Below are 17,222 nucleotides of genomic sequence, written 5' to 3' on the forward strand. Positions count from 1 at the left end.
TGTTTTGTCAGTTTTTCAGGCGACTGAACGATTACAAGATCGATCACAAGCTGCTGCTCACAGGAACTCCTCTGCAGAACAACCTGGAGGAGCTGTTTCACCTCCTCAACTTTCTCACACCCAACCGCTTCAAGTACTGCTTCACACACACCACACACACACACACATACATCTCTGTCAGCCTGTCAAGTATGGGGATCAAATGTTGTGTCAAACACACCTCTGTGTGCAGTAACCTCGAGGGATTCCTGGAAGAGTTTGCTGACATTTCCAAGGAAGACCAGATCAAGAAGCTCCACGACCTGCTGGGACCTCACATGCTGCGAAGGCTGAAGGCCGATGTCTTCAAGAACATGCCCGCGAAGACGGAGCTGATTGTACGGGTGGAGCTGAGCCCCATGCAGAAGTACGACACCACTAAACACAAAGAGACAAAGTTAAACTACTTTGTCAAGTCATTGATCCTCCACACTGGGTGGATGTGAAAATATCATGAAAGAAATGATTAAAATCAGAGACAGTTAGTGAACAGAAACATTATTTAGTACTTCATTAAACCTTAAAGTGAAAGCAGAGATCTCCCATCATCCTCTGTGATTCTGTTTTCACTGACAGGAAATACTACAAGTTAATACTGACCAAGAACTTTGAGGCTCTCAACTCCAAGGGTGGAGGAAACCAGGTGTCTTTGCTCAACATCATGATGGACCTGAAGAAGTGCTGCAACCACCCATACCTCTTCCCTGTGGCCTCCATGGTACACACACACACACACACACCATTACCCTGATTTTTACTATTACCACTATATGACTAATCTTAACCCTCACACCAGCTCAAACTCCCAACTAAATCCTGAACCTCAGAATACTCTCTCACTCTGTCCTCACAAAGACAAATGTCTCCACAACAACGGTATTTTCCCTAAACATGTCCCCACGAGCAGAACTAGACCAGTCACACACACACACACACACACACACACACATACCTACTATCGTCATCACTGCTGAAGGAACAGACTGAGATTTGGGAGAAAGTTTTTCCACATGTACTAAACTGAACAGTGACACCCTGTGGTTCTTTGAGCATGTGCATCTTTTTACGTGAATAACTAAAAATCTAAGTTATAAAAAACAAGTCCAAACACAGACTAAAACCATTACCTTTATTAATCTTTGATTAAATATTCATGATTATTTTTCCTTACTATTGAAGGTCACACCAGTGACATCACTGTCACTACTGCAGTTACACTATGTACATGTGCTGTATGTACGTATATCAGGATGGTACTTTTTTTTTTAACTCTCTGTCTTCTGTAGGAAGCCCAGAAAACTCCCAGCGGTGCGTACGAGGGCTCGGCCCTCACTAAGGCTTCTGGGAAACTGATGCTGTTGCAGAAGATGCTGAGGAAACTGAAAGAGCAGGGACACAGAGTTCTGGTCTTCTCGCAGGTGCACTCTCTAATGTCGAACATAAACTCTGAAACAATTGGTTAGAATTAGACAATTGCAGCTCCATGTCCAAACTCTTCCCTTTTCATCGTCTGTGCAGATGACCAAGATGCTGGACCTGTTGGAGGACTTCCTGGACTACGAAGGGTATAAATATGAGAGAATCGATGGAGGCATCACTGGAGCGCTGAGACAAGAGGCCATCGACCGATTTAACGGTGAGACGCTGTCACCTCATAAAGTCTGCAAAGAGGTCTGCGGGGGTTGGGCTTTATTATTGTTTCAGTTTCCCAAGTGTTCAGGCTCCTCTTTCTTCAAAAAAAGCTCTGAGCTGCTCAACAGTTATCGGTCACCATTGTCTGCTCCTCCTCTTCATGAAGCTGAAAGTTTTGACTGGTCACATGTCAAACACAACAACTCCCGCCTGGTCCACCTTAACCTACACAGACCAAGTCCTGAACGACTTACTCACCCTCGGTGGACGCTCCATTTATGCTCCATCAAAAATATTGGACCGTGTTGCGATCAGATCCAGGCATAACAGCGTAGAATTGACTGACAAACTTTTGGCAGAAATGTTGTAATTTTGTGACGACTGCTACGTAGAAAGAAGAAAGATTCATGCTCAACAATCAGACAAAGAGATCAGACATTCCAGAACGGTCCAGATGTTTGCTTGCTAAAACTAAATTAGTTTTTAATGCAAAACTCGGTCATATTTTTATCACTAATGAGCTGCTGTCAGTGACAGCCATTAAAATCTACACCTTGATTTATAGCGGACTAGTGAGTGATGCAGTTGTGATTTCAATTTCTTTAATGAGTGTATTTAGTGAACCGGGCTGGCCCCACTCCTGAGCATGATTAAAAAATAACGAGCCATTAAACACACACTTGGAAACGCTCCAAAATGTTTTGATGTCATCAGACTGTAATGGTTTTACTCCAGGGTTCATTCAAGTAAACTTCAGCTCCTGCCTGTAAATACTGATGAAATGGTCAATAAAAGCTACATCACAAGGAGCAAATATTAATATTTGTCCAAGTGATTTCTCATCCTTTCTCATCTTTCTTGTGGTTCCAGCTCCTGGCGCCTGTCAGTTTTGTTTTTTGCTCTCCACCAGAGCAGGAGGTTTGGGTATAAACCTGGCCACAGCAGACACCGTCGTCATCTTTGACTCAGACTGGAACCCTCACAACGACATTCAGGTGCAGCACAGTCAACTTTACTGACTGACAGGCTACGTAGCCTGTGCTAGTAGTTAATAGTTTAAAAGTTGTTTTGCCACATTTCACGGTTTTGGATGGCTTAGTTGTCTCTTGGGTTCATTTAGCAAACCACAGATTTGAGCAGTTATCTGCTCCTTTTTTACTAACTCTAACTCAGTCAATCCAGCCACGCTGTGTTTATGTCATTACATGAACTTCTTTTTACTTTGGCTCACTCAGCTAACTGCCAGGCTAACTTAGTGATTCTGTCTGTAATATATTTATATATATTTCTATATCTGGTCTGTAACTACACTCACTGGCAAATTTGAATGGAGTTTTCTTTAGCTCATAGTTGATGTTTGTTCTTTGACGTCCTCTCCTCAGGCCTTCAGTCGAGCCCACAGAATCGGACAGGCTAACAAGGTGATGATCTACCGTTTTGTGACTCGGGCCAGTGTGGAGGAGCGCATCACCCAGGTGGCCAAGAGAAAGATGATGCTGACCCACCTGGTGGTTCGGCCAGGTCTGGGATCCAAGGCCGGCTCCATGACCAAACAGGAACTGGACGACATCCTGAAGTTTGGCACCGAGGAGCTGTTTAAGGACGAGGGAGAAGGTGAAGTCAGAGAACTGTGGACTTTGTCAAATACAATTAAGGTTTCTGCTCAATTGTAATAATGCTGGGATTTGAGTCGGAGCCGGTCTGGGACTGGGTTGGCAGGCGTTTTCTCCTAAAGGAAATAATTTTGTCACAACACAGTTGTTTTAGTTTTACTGCAGATATAATTAGAGGTTTTATTTCTGACAGGAATGAAAAACAGCACAGGGGATAAAGTGGAGGACGAGGGCAGCGTGATTCACTACGACAGCACCGCCATCGAGAGGCTGCTGGACCGCAGCCAGGATGCAACGGACGACTCAGACGTCCAGAACATGAACGAGTACTTGAGCTCCTTCAAGGTGGCTCAGTACATGGTCCGAGAGGAGGACAAGGTGAGAGGGAGACGTTTCCTTAGACGTTAACTTCTTAAAAATCTTTTGGCTGGCTTTCTAACTTTAACTTTGTTGTTGTTGGATAACTTTTACATACATACATTAAAAAAAAAACTTAATGTAAAATCAAGCTGATAATTACCTAAACAATTACAAAAAAGTTTACCATAAACATTGGCCACATTGATATTAGATAAGATCAGATAAGAAGTCAGTTCCTTCAATTAGTTTCATTAATTAAAACAAGCCAAAGTCAGCTTGAGAATATTATCACTAAAATGTGATGATATTTCAAATTCCCTGTAAAGTGCTGGAATTTGTCCAGAAGGGAAACAGTGCAGGTGATTCACGTAAAACAAGAATCAAACCATCCATCTGCAGGTGAAGTTATATCACAAACATAGGACTATACCATCACCCCACCTGTAGATGGAGCTTGTTTTTCCACTCTTGGCTGCACTCTTAACATCCAACATTCACCGTCTCCTGGGATTTGACTTTTTCTTCTGGCCTAAACAAATATATTTAACCATCTGACTGCTCGGCTCTGCTGTCACAGAGGAGCTGATGTGTTTGAGGAGAGAAATGATTTATGGGTTAATCAAGGGAATAATTACCCACCTCTACAAAAATGAAAATAATCATTAGCTGCATTAAAAATATTTTAAGAAAAAAGCTGAGTAATTGCTGCTGTTGTAAGAGGAATGGAGCGGAGTGTTAGACAGATCTGTTACAGAAACACAGGCTGCCAGAAACCTCCACAGTTGTTATCAATTCTTTTTCTTTCACTTCCAGACAACATGTTCTTGTGCGTCAATAACTCCATCACCAAACGTCGGCTTGTGTAATCCTAATCTTTTTTTCATTACCTTTGGGAAAGTCTAATTTCTACAGAATTTCTTTTTTTTTTTTTCATTTTGTCAGATTTAAAGTGAATTGTTTTTGCTAACATTTAACTAATTATGTATGTATTTTTCTGACTAGCTTTTTAACTGGAGTTCTACTACTGAGTGTACCTGATCTGAATGTTTTCCTCCTGCAGATCGAGGAGATTGAACGTGAGATCATCAAACAGGAGGAGAATGTGGATCCGGATTACTGGGAGAAACTGTTGCGACATCACTACGAGCAGCAGCAGGAGGACCTGGCCAGCAAACTGGGGAAAGGCAAGAGGAACCGCAAACCAGTCAACTACAACGACGCAGCCCAGGAAGACCAAGGTGAGGGAAATAGGTGTTTTGGCCGCACACACACTTCTATAACCTCTTCTCTCCTCCTGACACGCCGTTTTGTGTTGTTTCAGAGTGGCACGCTGACATCTCTGACAACCAGTCTGAATATTCTGTGGGCTCCGAGGAGGAGGACGACGACTTTGACGATCGACCTGAAGGTGAGGAGTGGGTTGAAGAGTTTCACTGTTGTCTTTACCTTCTCTGAAAAAGGCTTGAAAATCTAACACCTTTTTAACCATAGGTGACCATAGGTGTACATTTTGGTGTGAATGGCTGATTGTTTGCCTGTGGCCCTGCGGTGATGTCCAGGGTGTAACCACGCCATCACCTGTTGACAGCTGGGAAGAACACTGAAGATTGATTAAGAAACACAGAGACAGTAAATACACAACAGGGAAAATTAAAATGTAGCTAAACTCGCTGACACTGAGCCAAAAAAGGAGGAAAATGTGTCAAAAGATAAGAACGTTTCAACAAATGTGACTACAAGTGTGTAGCTTGAGAGAGAGATACTGGTTGTAACACACACACACACACACAGAGAGTCAGAGAGTATCTGCTCTGTGTTAAATTATTGTTTGAAATTGATTTAGTTGTTAGACTCTGCTGCCAAAGTCAAACTGGTGTCATTGCCAAAAATGCAGACCACCATCCACCTCCTGCTCCAGACGGTTGGAGCACAAACTCTCCAATTTTTTTTTTTTTTTTTGTACAGTTCACATCGTTCCTCATCTATTTACTTAACATTTTAGATCTCATGTCACACTCCAAAACCTTCGCTGTCCTCCTGCAGGTCGACGGCAGTCGCGACGACAGCTGAGGAATGACAAGGACAAACCTCTGCCTCCTCTTCTGGCCAGAGTGGGAGGAAACCTGGAGGTCTGTCTAGTCTGATTCAACCTTATTCAGTGAGCGCTGCTGGATGTTTGTCTGAACATCTCACAGGCTTTGACTGGAGATGGCAGCAGCTCAGCAGCATCCAGGCTCATTTATCATCACACTGATAGTGGTGGACGTGATGTTAATGATCCACAAATGTTGGTTTTACTGCAGTGACACAGAAGAGAAAAAGAGATGGAAAAAGACAGAAGTGTTTGCTTGGCTTTTAGTTCCACCTCCACTCACTGACTCTCTAGCTACCTTTAACTTCACTCAAAGCTAATCTTTGCTAGCTCTTTTTGTCTGTTGACTAACAGTTAACCTGAGCTAGCCTTAGCTGTTTTTGTTTTTACATAAGTTGAGGCACTTTGATAATTTGTTATCCTTAGACAAATGTATAGATTTTTTTTGTTTGGCTAACTTTTAGCTGCAATGGTTAACATTTAAATACTTTTTGTATTTGGTAATTAAAAAAGTAGTTTAAAAATATTTCAACATGTTGTTTTGTTCTAGTTATCCTCAGACAACTTTGTTTGGGTTACAGTTCACAGAGTTAGCATTTTTGTTGAATATTAACTGTTGTCTTTCCATGAACATATACCAACGTTAAGCCAAATTTGTTTGACTAAGAACTATTCTTCTAAAAATTTGGCCACTTCTCTAAAAGTAAAATTAATGTTAATTCAACTAAGTTATTGGTAGTAAGTAGTAGTGTTTTTGGCTAACTTTAGTTGTTTTACAAGGGTTCTTAGGGGTAGACATTTTCAGTGAAGGTATGCTTGAATCTGATTTGGAAAATGTGTGTGAACCTTGTGATGTCCGTCGGCAGGTGCTGGGCTTCAACACACGACAGCGAAAGGCTTTCCTGAACGCAGTGATGCGCTGGGGGATGCCATCTCAGGACGCTTTCTCCTCACACTGGCTGGTGCGAGACCTGAGGATAAAGACAGAGAGAGAGTTCAAGTGAGTCTGAGGGAAGACTTTAAACCCTTTCATAATCATGAATACAGTTCATACAGTAGCTGTGCTTCTCCTCTGCCACAGAGCCTACGTCTCTCTCTTCATGCGACACCTGTGTGAGCCGGTGGCTGACGGGGCTGAGACTTTTGCCGACGGCGTCCCGAGGGAGGGCTTGTGTCGACAACCGGTCCTCACCAGAATCGGAGTCATGTCCCTTGTCAAAAAAAAGGTGGGGTTGATGCTCTGTCTGTTATTCAATGACATCAACGTTTTTTCATAACTGATTCACTTTTTTTTTTTCATTTCTTTCTACAAATTTGTGTTTTTCTTCAATGTTTGCCTATTTATTTATTATTATTTTCTGGGCTTAACTTCTTTACAGTATTTTTTGTATATATACGTTTTTTTTAACTAGTTTAAACATTTTCCATTAATTTTTGGCGAACTTTTTATGATTTCTCTAATGTAAATTTTTTGTTGCCATTTATAAAAAATGTTTCCTGAACTTTTTTCTCGTTTTGGAAACTAAACTTAACTTAGCCAAAGGTTTTAATTCCTATCTAACCTTTATCCAAAAATGTTCAGTTCTCAGTTGACTTCTTTTATTCTTGTTTAATTCTGCCATATAATTAGATGTCTTAGCTAATGTTTTATCCTTTTTTTTTCAACTCACTTTTGTGGTCTTTTGGTATATTTTCATGTACAATTTTTTTCCTGCATTGTTTTGGCTGCGTTTCTGCTTTTCTTACTACGGCTTCACAGAAAAAGCTGTTGTGTTGGTCTGCTTTGACTTTAGCTAATGTGAAGCAGCAGCTGTTTGCTTTGAATTAGCTGTAACTTAATACAGCTCTGATTCTGTTCGAGCAGAGCAAACAATTAGCCAGAGAAAAGTCAGTCCAGCTGTAAATAATAGATAGAAATAAATCGGCTCCGACTTGTACAAGTTCACAGCGACTCTGAGTGAGTGTGACCGGAGGACGGGACTGCAGTGGTTCTGAAAGTCATCCCTGGGTCAAACATAGCGTATCGCCTAAAGATATCCTTTCACTTTACTTCAGCTCATCCAAACATCTTTAATTGAATTTTCAGCCCAGATCGTTGAAACTGGCCAACATCCTGATCTGCTATCAGGGCCACAGGGACGATGATAGACGCTCAGATAAACAGGGCGTGTGTGTGTGCGTGTGTGTGGTTCTTTTGGGGGGTGGTGTCTGATATCAGGTAGAGTCGGTGTTTGTTTCTGTTGCCAAAAACGTTTGCATCTCTGGAGTTTTCCAGAGTCAGTCCTGCTGTCGTGCCGGGCCTCCTCCTCTGTGCCTCCTGCAACCTTGGCTAACTTTAAGCATTTTTTGGAAATATTTTGTATCTTTTTTTTTTTCTATTGTAGAGACCATTTCTTGTTGTTTGCAAACATTTCTTTACACTTACTGATTCACTTACTATTTGGAAATATTTTGTATCTTCACTTTTTTTGTCTGGCTTTGTTATTCTTGGTTTTTCTTTTGGCTTGAATTTTCACCTGACCTGATGTTTTATACGTTTGCCTTTATTTCTTATGTTTTGTCTTCTTTTTGACTTTTGTCTCTCCCTCTTTTTTTCTTTTTCTGTTTTTTGTTCTTTTTGGCCTAAAATACATTTGATCTTGTGAACAGTATTTTGACAGACTGTTATCGTTGTTTGACTTTTTGTCAAACCTCAAAACTAATCTTTCCCTGACTTTTATTGCATTTTGAATGACATGTGCCATTTTTCTGTTTTTCTGCCTGTGTTCTGAGTTAAAGTCTGGTGATATTCACGTTTACGCCATACTTTTGATCCAGATTCAGGAGTTTGAACACATCAACGGACGCTGGAGTCTCCCAGAGCTCAAACCTGAAGTCATTGTGGACAAGTCGTCCTCCAGAGCCTCCTCTCCTACAGTAAAGACCACAACAACCACGCCTGACGCCAGCTATAACAACACACCCTGCACTTCCAAACCAGGTAAAGAGACAATATCCCAAAGGCCAGTTTATCATGTCCAGCACTCACCACTTAAACCACTCCTACTGGACAACAGCTGTCACCAATAAACCAAAAATACCAAAAATATAATTGATAAAATGTGAGCTCTTTTAAAAATAAACTACTAAATAAATGCTATTTTCTGAAGAATATGTAGAACTAAAATATCCAAGGATGAGCTGAACTTATACAGTTCCTACAGGCTGGTTTCAGATGATCAAAAAACTCACAAATGACCACAAACCAAATGACTAAGGTTTATCTAAGAGTTGAGATTGACCAAAGCTACAACAAAAGCACATATGCAGGGTAAAAAAATGTTTTTGAAAAAAAAAAAAACGAGGGTCATTCCATGAACATCTATTCTTGTTATGATAGGAGAACAAGAAAAGCTAAATGTAGAAAATGAGATCATGGGAACACAGTTGATTGGCTGATAAGATATTTGTACTGTGATAAAGCTACACTGTGGTACCTAATGAAATGGCCAGTGAGTGCATTTACCATAACCAGTAGGGGGTGCTGCATGTAAGGTCGACTAGAACCTTCATTGCTATGATTTCCTGTGAACCTGTGCAGCTACGCCTGCTCCTGCAGACTCCAAGCAGGAAAAGAATGGAAAAGAATTGGAAAAGGGAGAAGGAGAGAAGGAGAAGCATGAGAACAAGAAGACTGGAGACCCTGAGGAGGTGAGACACTGTCTGTAAAGCATATGTTTGTAAATAAGTGTGGACATGTGTGCTAACTCACTGTTAGTCACAGAGCTAAAACTTTAGCCTTTAGATAAGTCTTTTCCCAAATGGAGCTTAAAGTTACCAGGGATAAGGGATAACAAACGTTAGCCACCAAAGAACTATCATTGGCAGTAAAACTAAGCATTTAAAAATATGGAATATGATATATAAGATGACTAGAAAATAAAACAAACTTTCAAAGACTTCCTGTTTGGCACATGAGAGGATGGCAGCATAGGAAAACACACTCCTGACATTAAAATTCAAAATAGCCCACAGTGAGTTTCCAATAGCTAAAGCTAAAAGGAAAAATAAGGTCAGGGCTTTAAGATGCCAAGAGGTCAAATCCAAAAGAAATCTCCACAGAGTGAGCAACACCAGGGAGATGAAGACAATCAAACCTCACCTGCTAACTGTGCCCTCGACATGCCACAGACGAGGGGGAACAAGCGGGCAGCGCCAGCCTGGACCTTATACTCAGAGAATGAGGGGAATTTAGAAAAGCTAATGATGCACAGCAATTTTTAAGCAATACAACCAAAACTGGACACTTCAAATGGGAAAGCACGGAATACGACGTCATTAGTTAATTACATGAATATGTTATTTGAGGAAGTCTGATAGACAGATAAAGAGAGAATAACACCCTGATCTTATTACATAAGAACAAAGGAAAAGAGATCCACCTCTACTTGGAAATGAATGACAGAGGAGATGTTTCATCACCTCTACTTGGAAACGAATGACAGAGATGTTTCACCTCTCATGTTATGTCCTTAAGGATGTTCTGAGGGGGAAATGATCTCCTCATATAAAAAAAGATGAGAAACAAGAAATTGGGAGAATTTTAAAGAATTGGAGAATAAACATAAAAACAAACAACACACGGCTTATTAGAGGAAATCACGAAAATGAGAAATGAAATTGATATCTTTAACACAAATGAAATTAAGAAGAGCGTTTCTTAAACAAATGTTTTTTGAGGACAGATATAGATCTATGAAAGTTCTGGAAGAAAACAATTCATAAAATTAAAGATCCAGTGACGAAAACTAAGCAAATTGCTGGGAGGCTTTGAAAGAATAAGAATATTTAGTTTAAAGAGACAGTGTGTGGTACAGCTGAGAGAGATATGTTTTTGGATTCTCTGGAATTACCAGTATCGAACAAACAGAATAAAATAATGATAGAGGACATAACAGAAAAAGAACTAAAAATAACAAAGAGACAACTCAAATTAAACAAATCACTAGGATCAAATGGTTACAGCAGAATGGTAGGAGTTAACGTCAGTGATGCTTCCTACATCCAACTGGGTTTTAAAGAAGGCACAGACACCAGCCGGGAAGGAAGCAGTAATCATACAGACCAATATCAGTCCAAACACAAGATAATGTACATCCAATATATCATCAGCCACATCCAAAAGAATAAAATACCAGCCGTGGTTATTAGTAATGACGCAGGAAAGGCCTTCGACTCGGTGAACTGGAGTTTTCTTTAAGGAGTTTTACATAGATTAACACGAAACAGTAATTGAAACAGCACAGGCACTGTATAAAAAACCCTCGGCTAGAATTAAAGTAAACGGCTGCTTATCAAATAGTTTCACTTTGGAAAGAGGCACAAGGCGAGGCTCTGCGTGTTCCCCACTATTATTTGCATTATATCCAGAGACGTTTAATCGAGATGTAAGACAAAACTAAAAACATAATGTCTGTACTGTACTGTTCTTTACTAAACTACACTATTCTATAGTATGTACGGATCAATGATTGAAACACAGGTGCATATGTTATCCACAAAGGGGTTCAGCACAAAAACAGCTAACGTGAGCGATCCTGTCAAAGAAACATCTTATAGTTGGACTGACCCTCGGTCACATGATCACCAACCGTTGCTTCTCCTCGCAGATTTCTTCATCGGCCAAGGAAAAGCCACACGGCGTGTCCCCTGTCCAAAACGAAGAAGGCAGAGAGGAGACGGAGAAGGAGAGAGCTGAGACAGCCGCTGCTCCTACTGCTGCAGAGGAGAAGGAGAATCGGCAGGAGGAGCCGAGAGAGGAGGCCAAACACAAACCAAAACAGGATGCAGAGAGTAAAGAGGAGAAATCAGGTAAAGTTCAACCTTTGTTGTGTGTGAGAGTGGAGCTCGAAGGTGAAGCTGCTCCTGCTAACATCCGTCACCTCCTGCAGAAGGAGATAAGCTGGTGGAGGAGAAAAAGGGGGACAAAGAAAAGCAGGAGGAGGCGTCTACGGAGGTGGAGGTGAAGAAAGGTGTGTGGACGTCTGTGATGGTAACACTCTGCACATAAACTGAAGGTTGAAGCTTGGCTGATGGTTGTTTTTACTGTGTAGCCGAGGAGGTGAAAGGAGAGAAGGATGCTGGGAAAGAAGCTAAGGCAGCTAGGGAGGAGGTGCCGCCGCCGCCGCCTCCACCTAAGGGTAACGTCGTGAAACCACACAGCGACAGGCCACGCTTCATGTTCAACATCGCTGACGGAGGATTCACAGGTGTGTACTGGCTTTACACGTGTTTTATACTGAAACAGGACATGAGTTTAGGTCTAAGGGAAGAGTGGAGACCAGGAAGCAGATGAGAACCCAAAGAACACTGTCCTCACAGTGAAAGTAGTTAATTCTCATGTCACGGCAAAGGCAAAAGAGATGAGTCACCGCAGCTGCCGAAAGGTTTGATCTTTGATCTGAATATTTTCTTGAAATTCCAAAGTTTTTTTTTTTTTAGATATGGCCTTGAAATTCATAGTAGTCCAGCTCTTTTGTGAATTCTTGTGACTCTTTTGAGAAGTGAGACTTCTCTCATGATGCTGATTTTTCTCATATTCTGAGTTTGTATTTTCTTCCTTCAGCATTCCGATTAAAAATCAAACTAGACCTTTTTCGACTTATTGGGGCTTTTTCCAAATACCTTTTTTCTTTTTTTCTGACTCAGACATTTGACTGTTTCCTCAGACCTTTTTTCTGAAAGGTAATAAAAATGCCTCCCTCTCAGAGCTGTCACTACAAAGTGATCATCACAAATGCTGTAAAAATCCCCTTTTGTGCTGTATAAAAAAAACACACCTGCAGGCAGGCTCCTGCTGATTCGGCACTTAGATTTTCAGAATCTAACCTCTGACTTTGACTTGGCTTCACCCCTGCAGAGCTGCACACTCTCTGGCAGAACGAGGAGCGTGCTGCCATCTCCTCGGGGAAGATGAACGAGATCTGGCACCGCCGACACGACTTCTGGCTGCTTGCGGGAATTGTGATGTATCCTTGATGAGCAGGTGCCCGGGCTGTGACCTTGCGCTGTTTATTTTTCTATCAGCCTGGGCAGAAGCTGGGTTTTTAAAAAAAAAAATCTAAAAATGAGTGAAGTGTGTCTGCCGGAACAGCATCCACTGAGGCATTAAGTTTGCTCTGTTATGTTTGCTCTCCATTATGGTCAATTAAGGCCACGCTGCATTTAGGGAGCAGAAAAAGAAAACAAAGGAAAACTGTGTTGGGCAATTTCAGAGCTGAGAAGAAGATCAGGGCCACATGGAAACATGTGTGTTTACAGCTGGAACTTTTCCTGAGTTCTCCAGAATTTTCTCATTAAATACTGTTATTCTGACCTGTTCATCAGAAGTTTAACTCACAGCTTTGAGCGCTTTTCACCCGACTTGACTGTCATACAACATATTGAATTTTTTCCTCAAAAACCCTGATAATTAGCAGTGATGGACATTTCTGACCACTTTGTGTATTTTTGACCTCTTTTATTTTTAGACAGTCCAGTTTGAGTCAAATACAACAGCTTTTTTTATCATTTTATCTTAATCTCCTAACTGACCCTTAACCCCCAGCGTCAGCCATGGTTATGCCCGGTGGCAGGACATTCAGAACGACCCTCAGTTCGCCATCGTCAACGAGCCTTTCAAGTCCCAGGCCAACAAAGGCAACTTCCTGGAGATGAAGAACAAGTTCCTGGCTCGGAGGTTCAAGGTGGGAACCAGTGGATTCTTTAACAACGACCACACCATGTTTAATTTGAGCTCGGCCATTCAGGAGGAAGTCTTTTCCTCCGCCTTGGATCACCTGACCTGTTTGATGGTCGGGTGACAGCTGGCTCTACACCCACATGTTTGGGCTTGTTGTTCTGCTGACCACTGCACTTCTGGACGATCTCTCATCCTGTTTTTGAGCTGCTCACATGTTTCAGATCCTGCTTTACAAAGCCTTCTTCTTTGTCTTTTGGTAAAGTTGCTGAACTTGGTGCCATTGTGTTTCCATTGAGTCGAACGTTAAGATTCCAATGTTAATTTTTTTGTGATATTTAAATTTGGTTTAATTTGCGCTTGTTTTTCCTTAAAAATGATTTTGCCTAAATCGAGAACCTTTGTCACCGAGTCAGTAGTTAAATCTATGAAGTGAGGTCAGCTGTGGAGAAGAGGGAGGGCAGGAGGAGGAGCCATGATGCAGGATGCTGAGGTCAAGGTGCAAAAAGTGAGCGAAGAGCTGTGAATGTTACAAGGACACAAGTGTAGAACAAGCACTGGGAAAGGAAAGTGCAAGGAGGGGAATAAAGACAAAGCACAAAGAATGACATAAAGGTCATAAAAGACAGAACTGAAAGGGCAGAAAGACAAGATGGGACAAAAACATCAAAATCACTTAGATGCTCAAAAGACGAAAGCAAAAATGAAATGAGGTGGAAAAAAGAAATGGGACAAAACGAAAGAAAAATATCAAAACTTGAAAAGGAATATTGATTTAGACAAAAAAAAGCCACAAAACATCAAAAAGAAACAATTGTTGAAAGGACAAAAAAATTACTAAAATGTAAAGGGCAAAATGATTAAAGACAGCGTAGAGGCAAAAGACAAGAGAAGATGCAGATAGAAGGTTGAAGCTGCGACTCGACAAAAATCAAAAGAAATGAAATAAAAAGTTAGCTGGATTTTGAAACTAAAATGTAATTTAGTAAATTAATCCATATTTTCTCACAAGTTACTACTACTGTCAAATGTTTACACAAAAATCACACTAGTAGCACTTAGCGCATGTTATCTTTTGACTGTTGACCAGTGGCCTGTTATAAAAGGAGCGCCCTCTGGTGGTTCTGTTCATTTTCCTGGTGTAGCGTGTACCAGTCATTCTGGACCTGCTGTTTGTCTAATGTGTTGGTTCCTCCTGTGATCTCCTGTGTCTGCTGCAGCTCTTGGAGCAGGCTCTGGTCATCGAGGAGCAGCTACGACGGGCTGCGTACCTGAACATGACCCAGGACCCCAGCCACCCTGCTATGGCCCTCAATGCCCGCTTCGCAGAGGTGGAGTGTCTGGCTGAGTCACACCAGCACCTGAGCAAGGAGTCACTGGCGGGCAACAAGCCGGCAAACGCTGTCCTCCACAAAGGTCAGAGAAGTTGCTGCAACGCCTCTGTGCTTGTGAAGAGCTCCTTTGTTCGGCAGGAGGTGAACAAAGAGGCTTCAGAGAGCAGGTAGAGGGGGAGTTGGAGGAGGGAAAAGATCGTACAATCGCAAACAATCTCATCACCCACCTAGCTCGCTCACGCCCTTGTGCAATCCCGCGTTTCCTGCAGCCGGCAACCATAACGCTGTGCCCCGGAGCGCTGCTCAGTCAAAGGCAGGGGAGATAAGCTTACAGCATGTTAGGTGATAGCTGCAAACATTTCCTCAACTACTGCCTGGCAAGTCTGTCCATGTTTGAATTGTTCTGTGGAGTGGGGGAAATCCTGCTCTGCTGTTCTCGGCCTCGTCTCTTGTTTCTGCACAAAATCTCAGCAGTAGCTGCTCAGAGAGGGAAGTCTGAAGGAGCAGGAACAGAATAAACAAAGACCTGAAGACCTGAGGAGCCAACATCTGACCTCATAATCATCACAGGGCAGGAAAGGACCTTTCAAACCTTTTTGAAGTGACACAGTCAAGTTGACCCTTTAAACCCTTAGCTTTGTTCACAGTCGTTCTACACTCGCCGTTGTTCATCATTTAGAGTCAAACAAACCATTTCTATAAATCTAACTTTTTTTGGATTACATTTATAGCTGTTGTTTTTACTAGGTATTTGTTTCTCTTGCAGCTCGTGCCTGGTCTAACATTTAGCAGGTTTATTGTATATTTATTTTTGTTACTTTTGTTTATTTGTAACTGTTATTATTAATTTAAATGCACATGCTCTAAACCACTGGTTCTCCAGCTTTTTCTACTCTGTCCCACCTGAGAAAACACTGATCTCTCTGAGTCCCACCATGATGACCAACATTAGAATATACTGTAGCAGCAGAGGCCTTCACTGTTAGCTTCCACCACAGGAGAGAGGTTTACAAAGATGTTTAGGTTTAAATGTTGTATTAGTTGTGTATGTTTCAGATTTATTGAGTTGAAAATGTAAATGTGAAAATGTGAATTGTCGCTGCGTACCACTAGAGAAATCTTGCGTACCACCAGTGGTACCACAGTTTGAGAACCACTTCTCTAAAGTGTTGATGTTTTGTTTGCTAGTTGAACAGTTGCACATCCCATTTTCATCGTTGCAGTGTTGAACCAGTTGGAGGAGCTGCTGAGCGACATGAAGGCCGACGTGACACGGCTACCGGCCACACTCTCCCGAGTCCCACCCATTGCCGCCCGTCTGCAGATGTCAGAGCGGAGCATCCTGAGTCGATTGGCCAGCAAGGGCACGGAGACACACACACCCTCGGTCAGTGTGGACACACACCTGAACAAAACACCATTCGGCACAATAACCCCCCACCCCCACCCCCCACACACCTGAAACCTGATCTCGGAGCTGCTTCCCTGAGTGTATGAAATAACGAGTGGAGAACAGCCAATGAAAACACAGAGCTCATCATCTTGTCACATGACTCACGTTCTCTTATTATCTCTGACATTCCTGTCCTAATTATAAAGCACAAATAAAATAAATTAAAAAGTGTTTTCCCCTTTTTACAGCCCATTCCTCCAGGACCTTACGCCACCCCCCAGAACTACGGCGCCCCCTTCACTCCCGCCCCGCCTAGCTCCCTGCATATGGGAGGATCCAACTACAGCCAGATGCCTCCAGGTTCCTTCATATCAGGTCAGTGTCTGGAGCCCCTTCATCACTGCGTCCTCCTAAAGGTCAGAAGGTCAGATTTCAGAACACACAACTGTCCCACAGAGGTCAGGAGAAGAACACACTATTTTAGCACCAGTTAGCATTTTTTTGTTCACAGTCATTTGGGCTTTTGATCAGTTCCTTTTTACCATTAAATTATTAGTTATTTTAGGATAAACTTTACCTCCTACTGCCATGTTTCACTTTGTCACATTTTATGTATGTCATGCCTTTGTTGTTTTTGTGTGTCAACAACCTTGAACTTATTAGCTGTTTTGCTAATATTTTTAGCAATTATGTTATTTTGACATGAAATGTATCTGCTTCTGATATTTTTCTAACATTTAGCACATGTTTTTCTAGCTTCTCATCTATCCTTGGTGGCGAGCAGTGAAATAATATGCTCACCTGATGCTAAAATATCAGACCTAACTGGCCAGAATGTTTGTCCTCACTGTGAAATCATTTTTGGAACAATGATTCTCTGAATCTCTGAGAAACCTATGCCCTAAGAAAATCTATATGTGAGATAGGGTGTGAGAAAAGCATTACACACAGCTATAATCAAGCTCATAAACTCTTATGGTGCTGATAATGACAGTATACTGGGTAATTTACAGAAGAGATACACTTTGTTTGATGATCTGAC

General features: G+C 41.8%; 1 protein-coding gene across 3 annotated transcripts in view; it reads left to right on the forward strand.

The window, feature by feature from the left end:
• Positions 1 to 17,222, forward strand: part of chd3 (chromodomain helicase DNA binding protein 3) — a 38,545-nt gene that overhangs the window by 14,307 nt on the left and 7,016 nt on the right. For all 3 annotated transcript variants that reach the window (XM_017033944.2, XM_017033951.2, XM_017033953.2), the window contains exons 18-40: positions 12 to 133; positions 233 to 406; positions 616 to 757; positions 1,326 to 1,457; positions 1,558 to 1,675; positions 2,542 to 2,666; positions 3,054 to 3,285; positions 3,478 to 3,662; positions 4,705 to 4,882; positions 4,966 to 5,052; positions 5,688 to 5,773; positions 6,603 to 6,736; positions 6,818 to 6,962; positions 8,554 to 8,716; positions 9,317 to 9,426; positions 11,385 to 11,586; positions 11,667 to 11,747; positions 11,829 to 11,984; positions 12,635 to 12,743; positions 13,328 to 13,460; positions 14,674 to 14,869; positions 16,011 to 16,174; positions 16,429 to 16,555. In XM_017033944.2, coding sequence (XP_016889433.1) covers positions 12 to 133; positions 233 to 406; positions 616 to 757; positions 1,326 to 1,457; positions 1,558 to 1,675; positions 2,542 to 2,666; positions 3,054 to 3,285; positions 3,478 to 3,662; positions 4,705 to 4,882; positions 4,966 to 5,052; positions 5,688 to 5,773; positions 6,603 to 6,736; positions 6,818 to 6,962; positions 8,554 to 8,716; positions 9,317 to 9,426; positions 11,385 to 11,586; positions 11,667 to 11,747; positions 11,829 to 11,984; positions 12,635 to 12,743; positions 13,328 to 13,460; positions 14,674 to 14,869; positions 16,011 to 16,174; positions 16,429 to 16,555 — 3,301 coding nt within the window. The remainder of the gene's footprint in view (positions 1 to 11; positions 134 to 232; positions 407 to 615; positions 758 to 1,325; positions 1,458 to 1,557; positions 1,676 to 2,541; positions 2,667 to 3,053; positions 3,286 to 3,477; positions 3,663 to 4,704; positions 4,883 to 4,965; positions 5,053 to 5,687; positions 5,774 to 6,602; positions 6,737 to 6,817; positions 6,963 to 8,553; positions 8,717 to 9,316; positions 9,427 to 11,384; positions 11,587 to 11,666; positions 11,748 to 11,828; positions 11,985 to 12,634; positions 12,744 to 13,327; positions 13,461 to 14,673; positions 14,870 to 16,010; positions 16,175 to 16,428; positions 16,556 to 17,222) is intronic.

This window comes from Cynoglossus semilaevis, chromosome 1, assembly GCF_000523025.1.
Source record: "Cynoglossus semilaevis isolate Cse_v1.0 chromosome 1, Cse_v1.0, whole genome shotgun sequence".
NCBI classification, from domain to species: Eukaryota; Metazoa; Chordata; class Actinopteri; order Pleuronectiformes; family Cynoglossidae; genus Cynoglossus; species Cynoglossus semilaevis.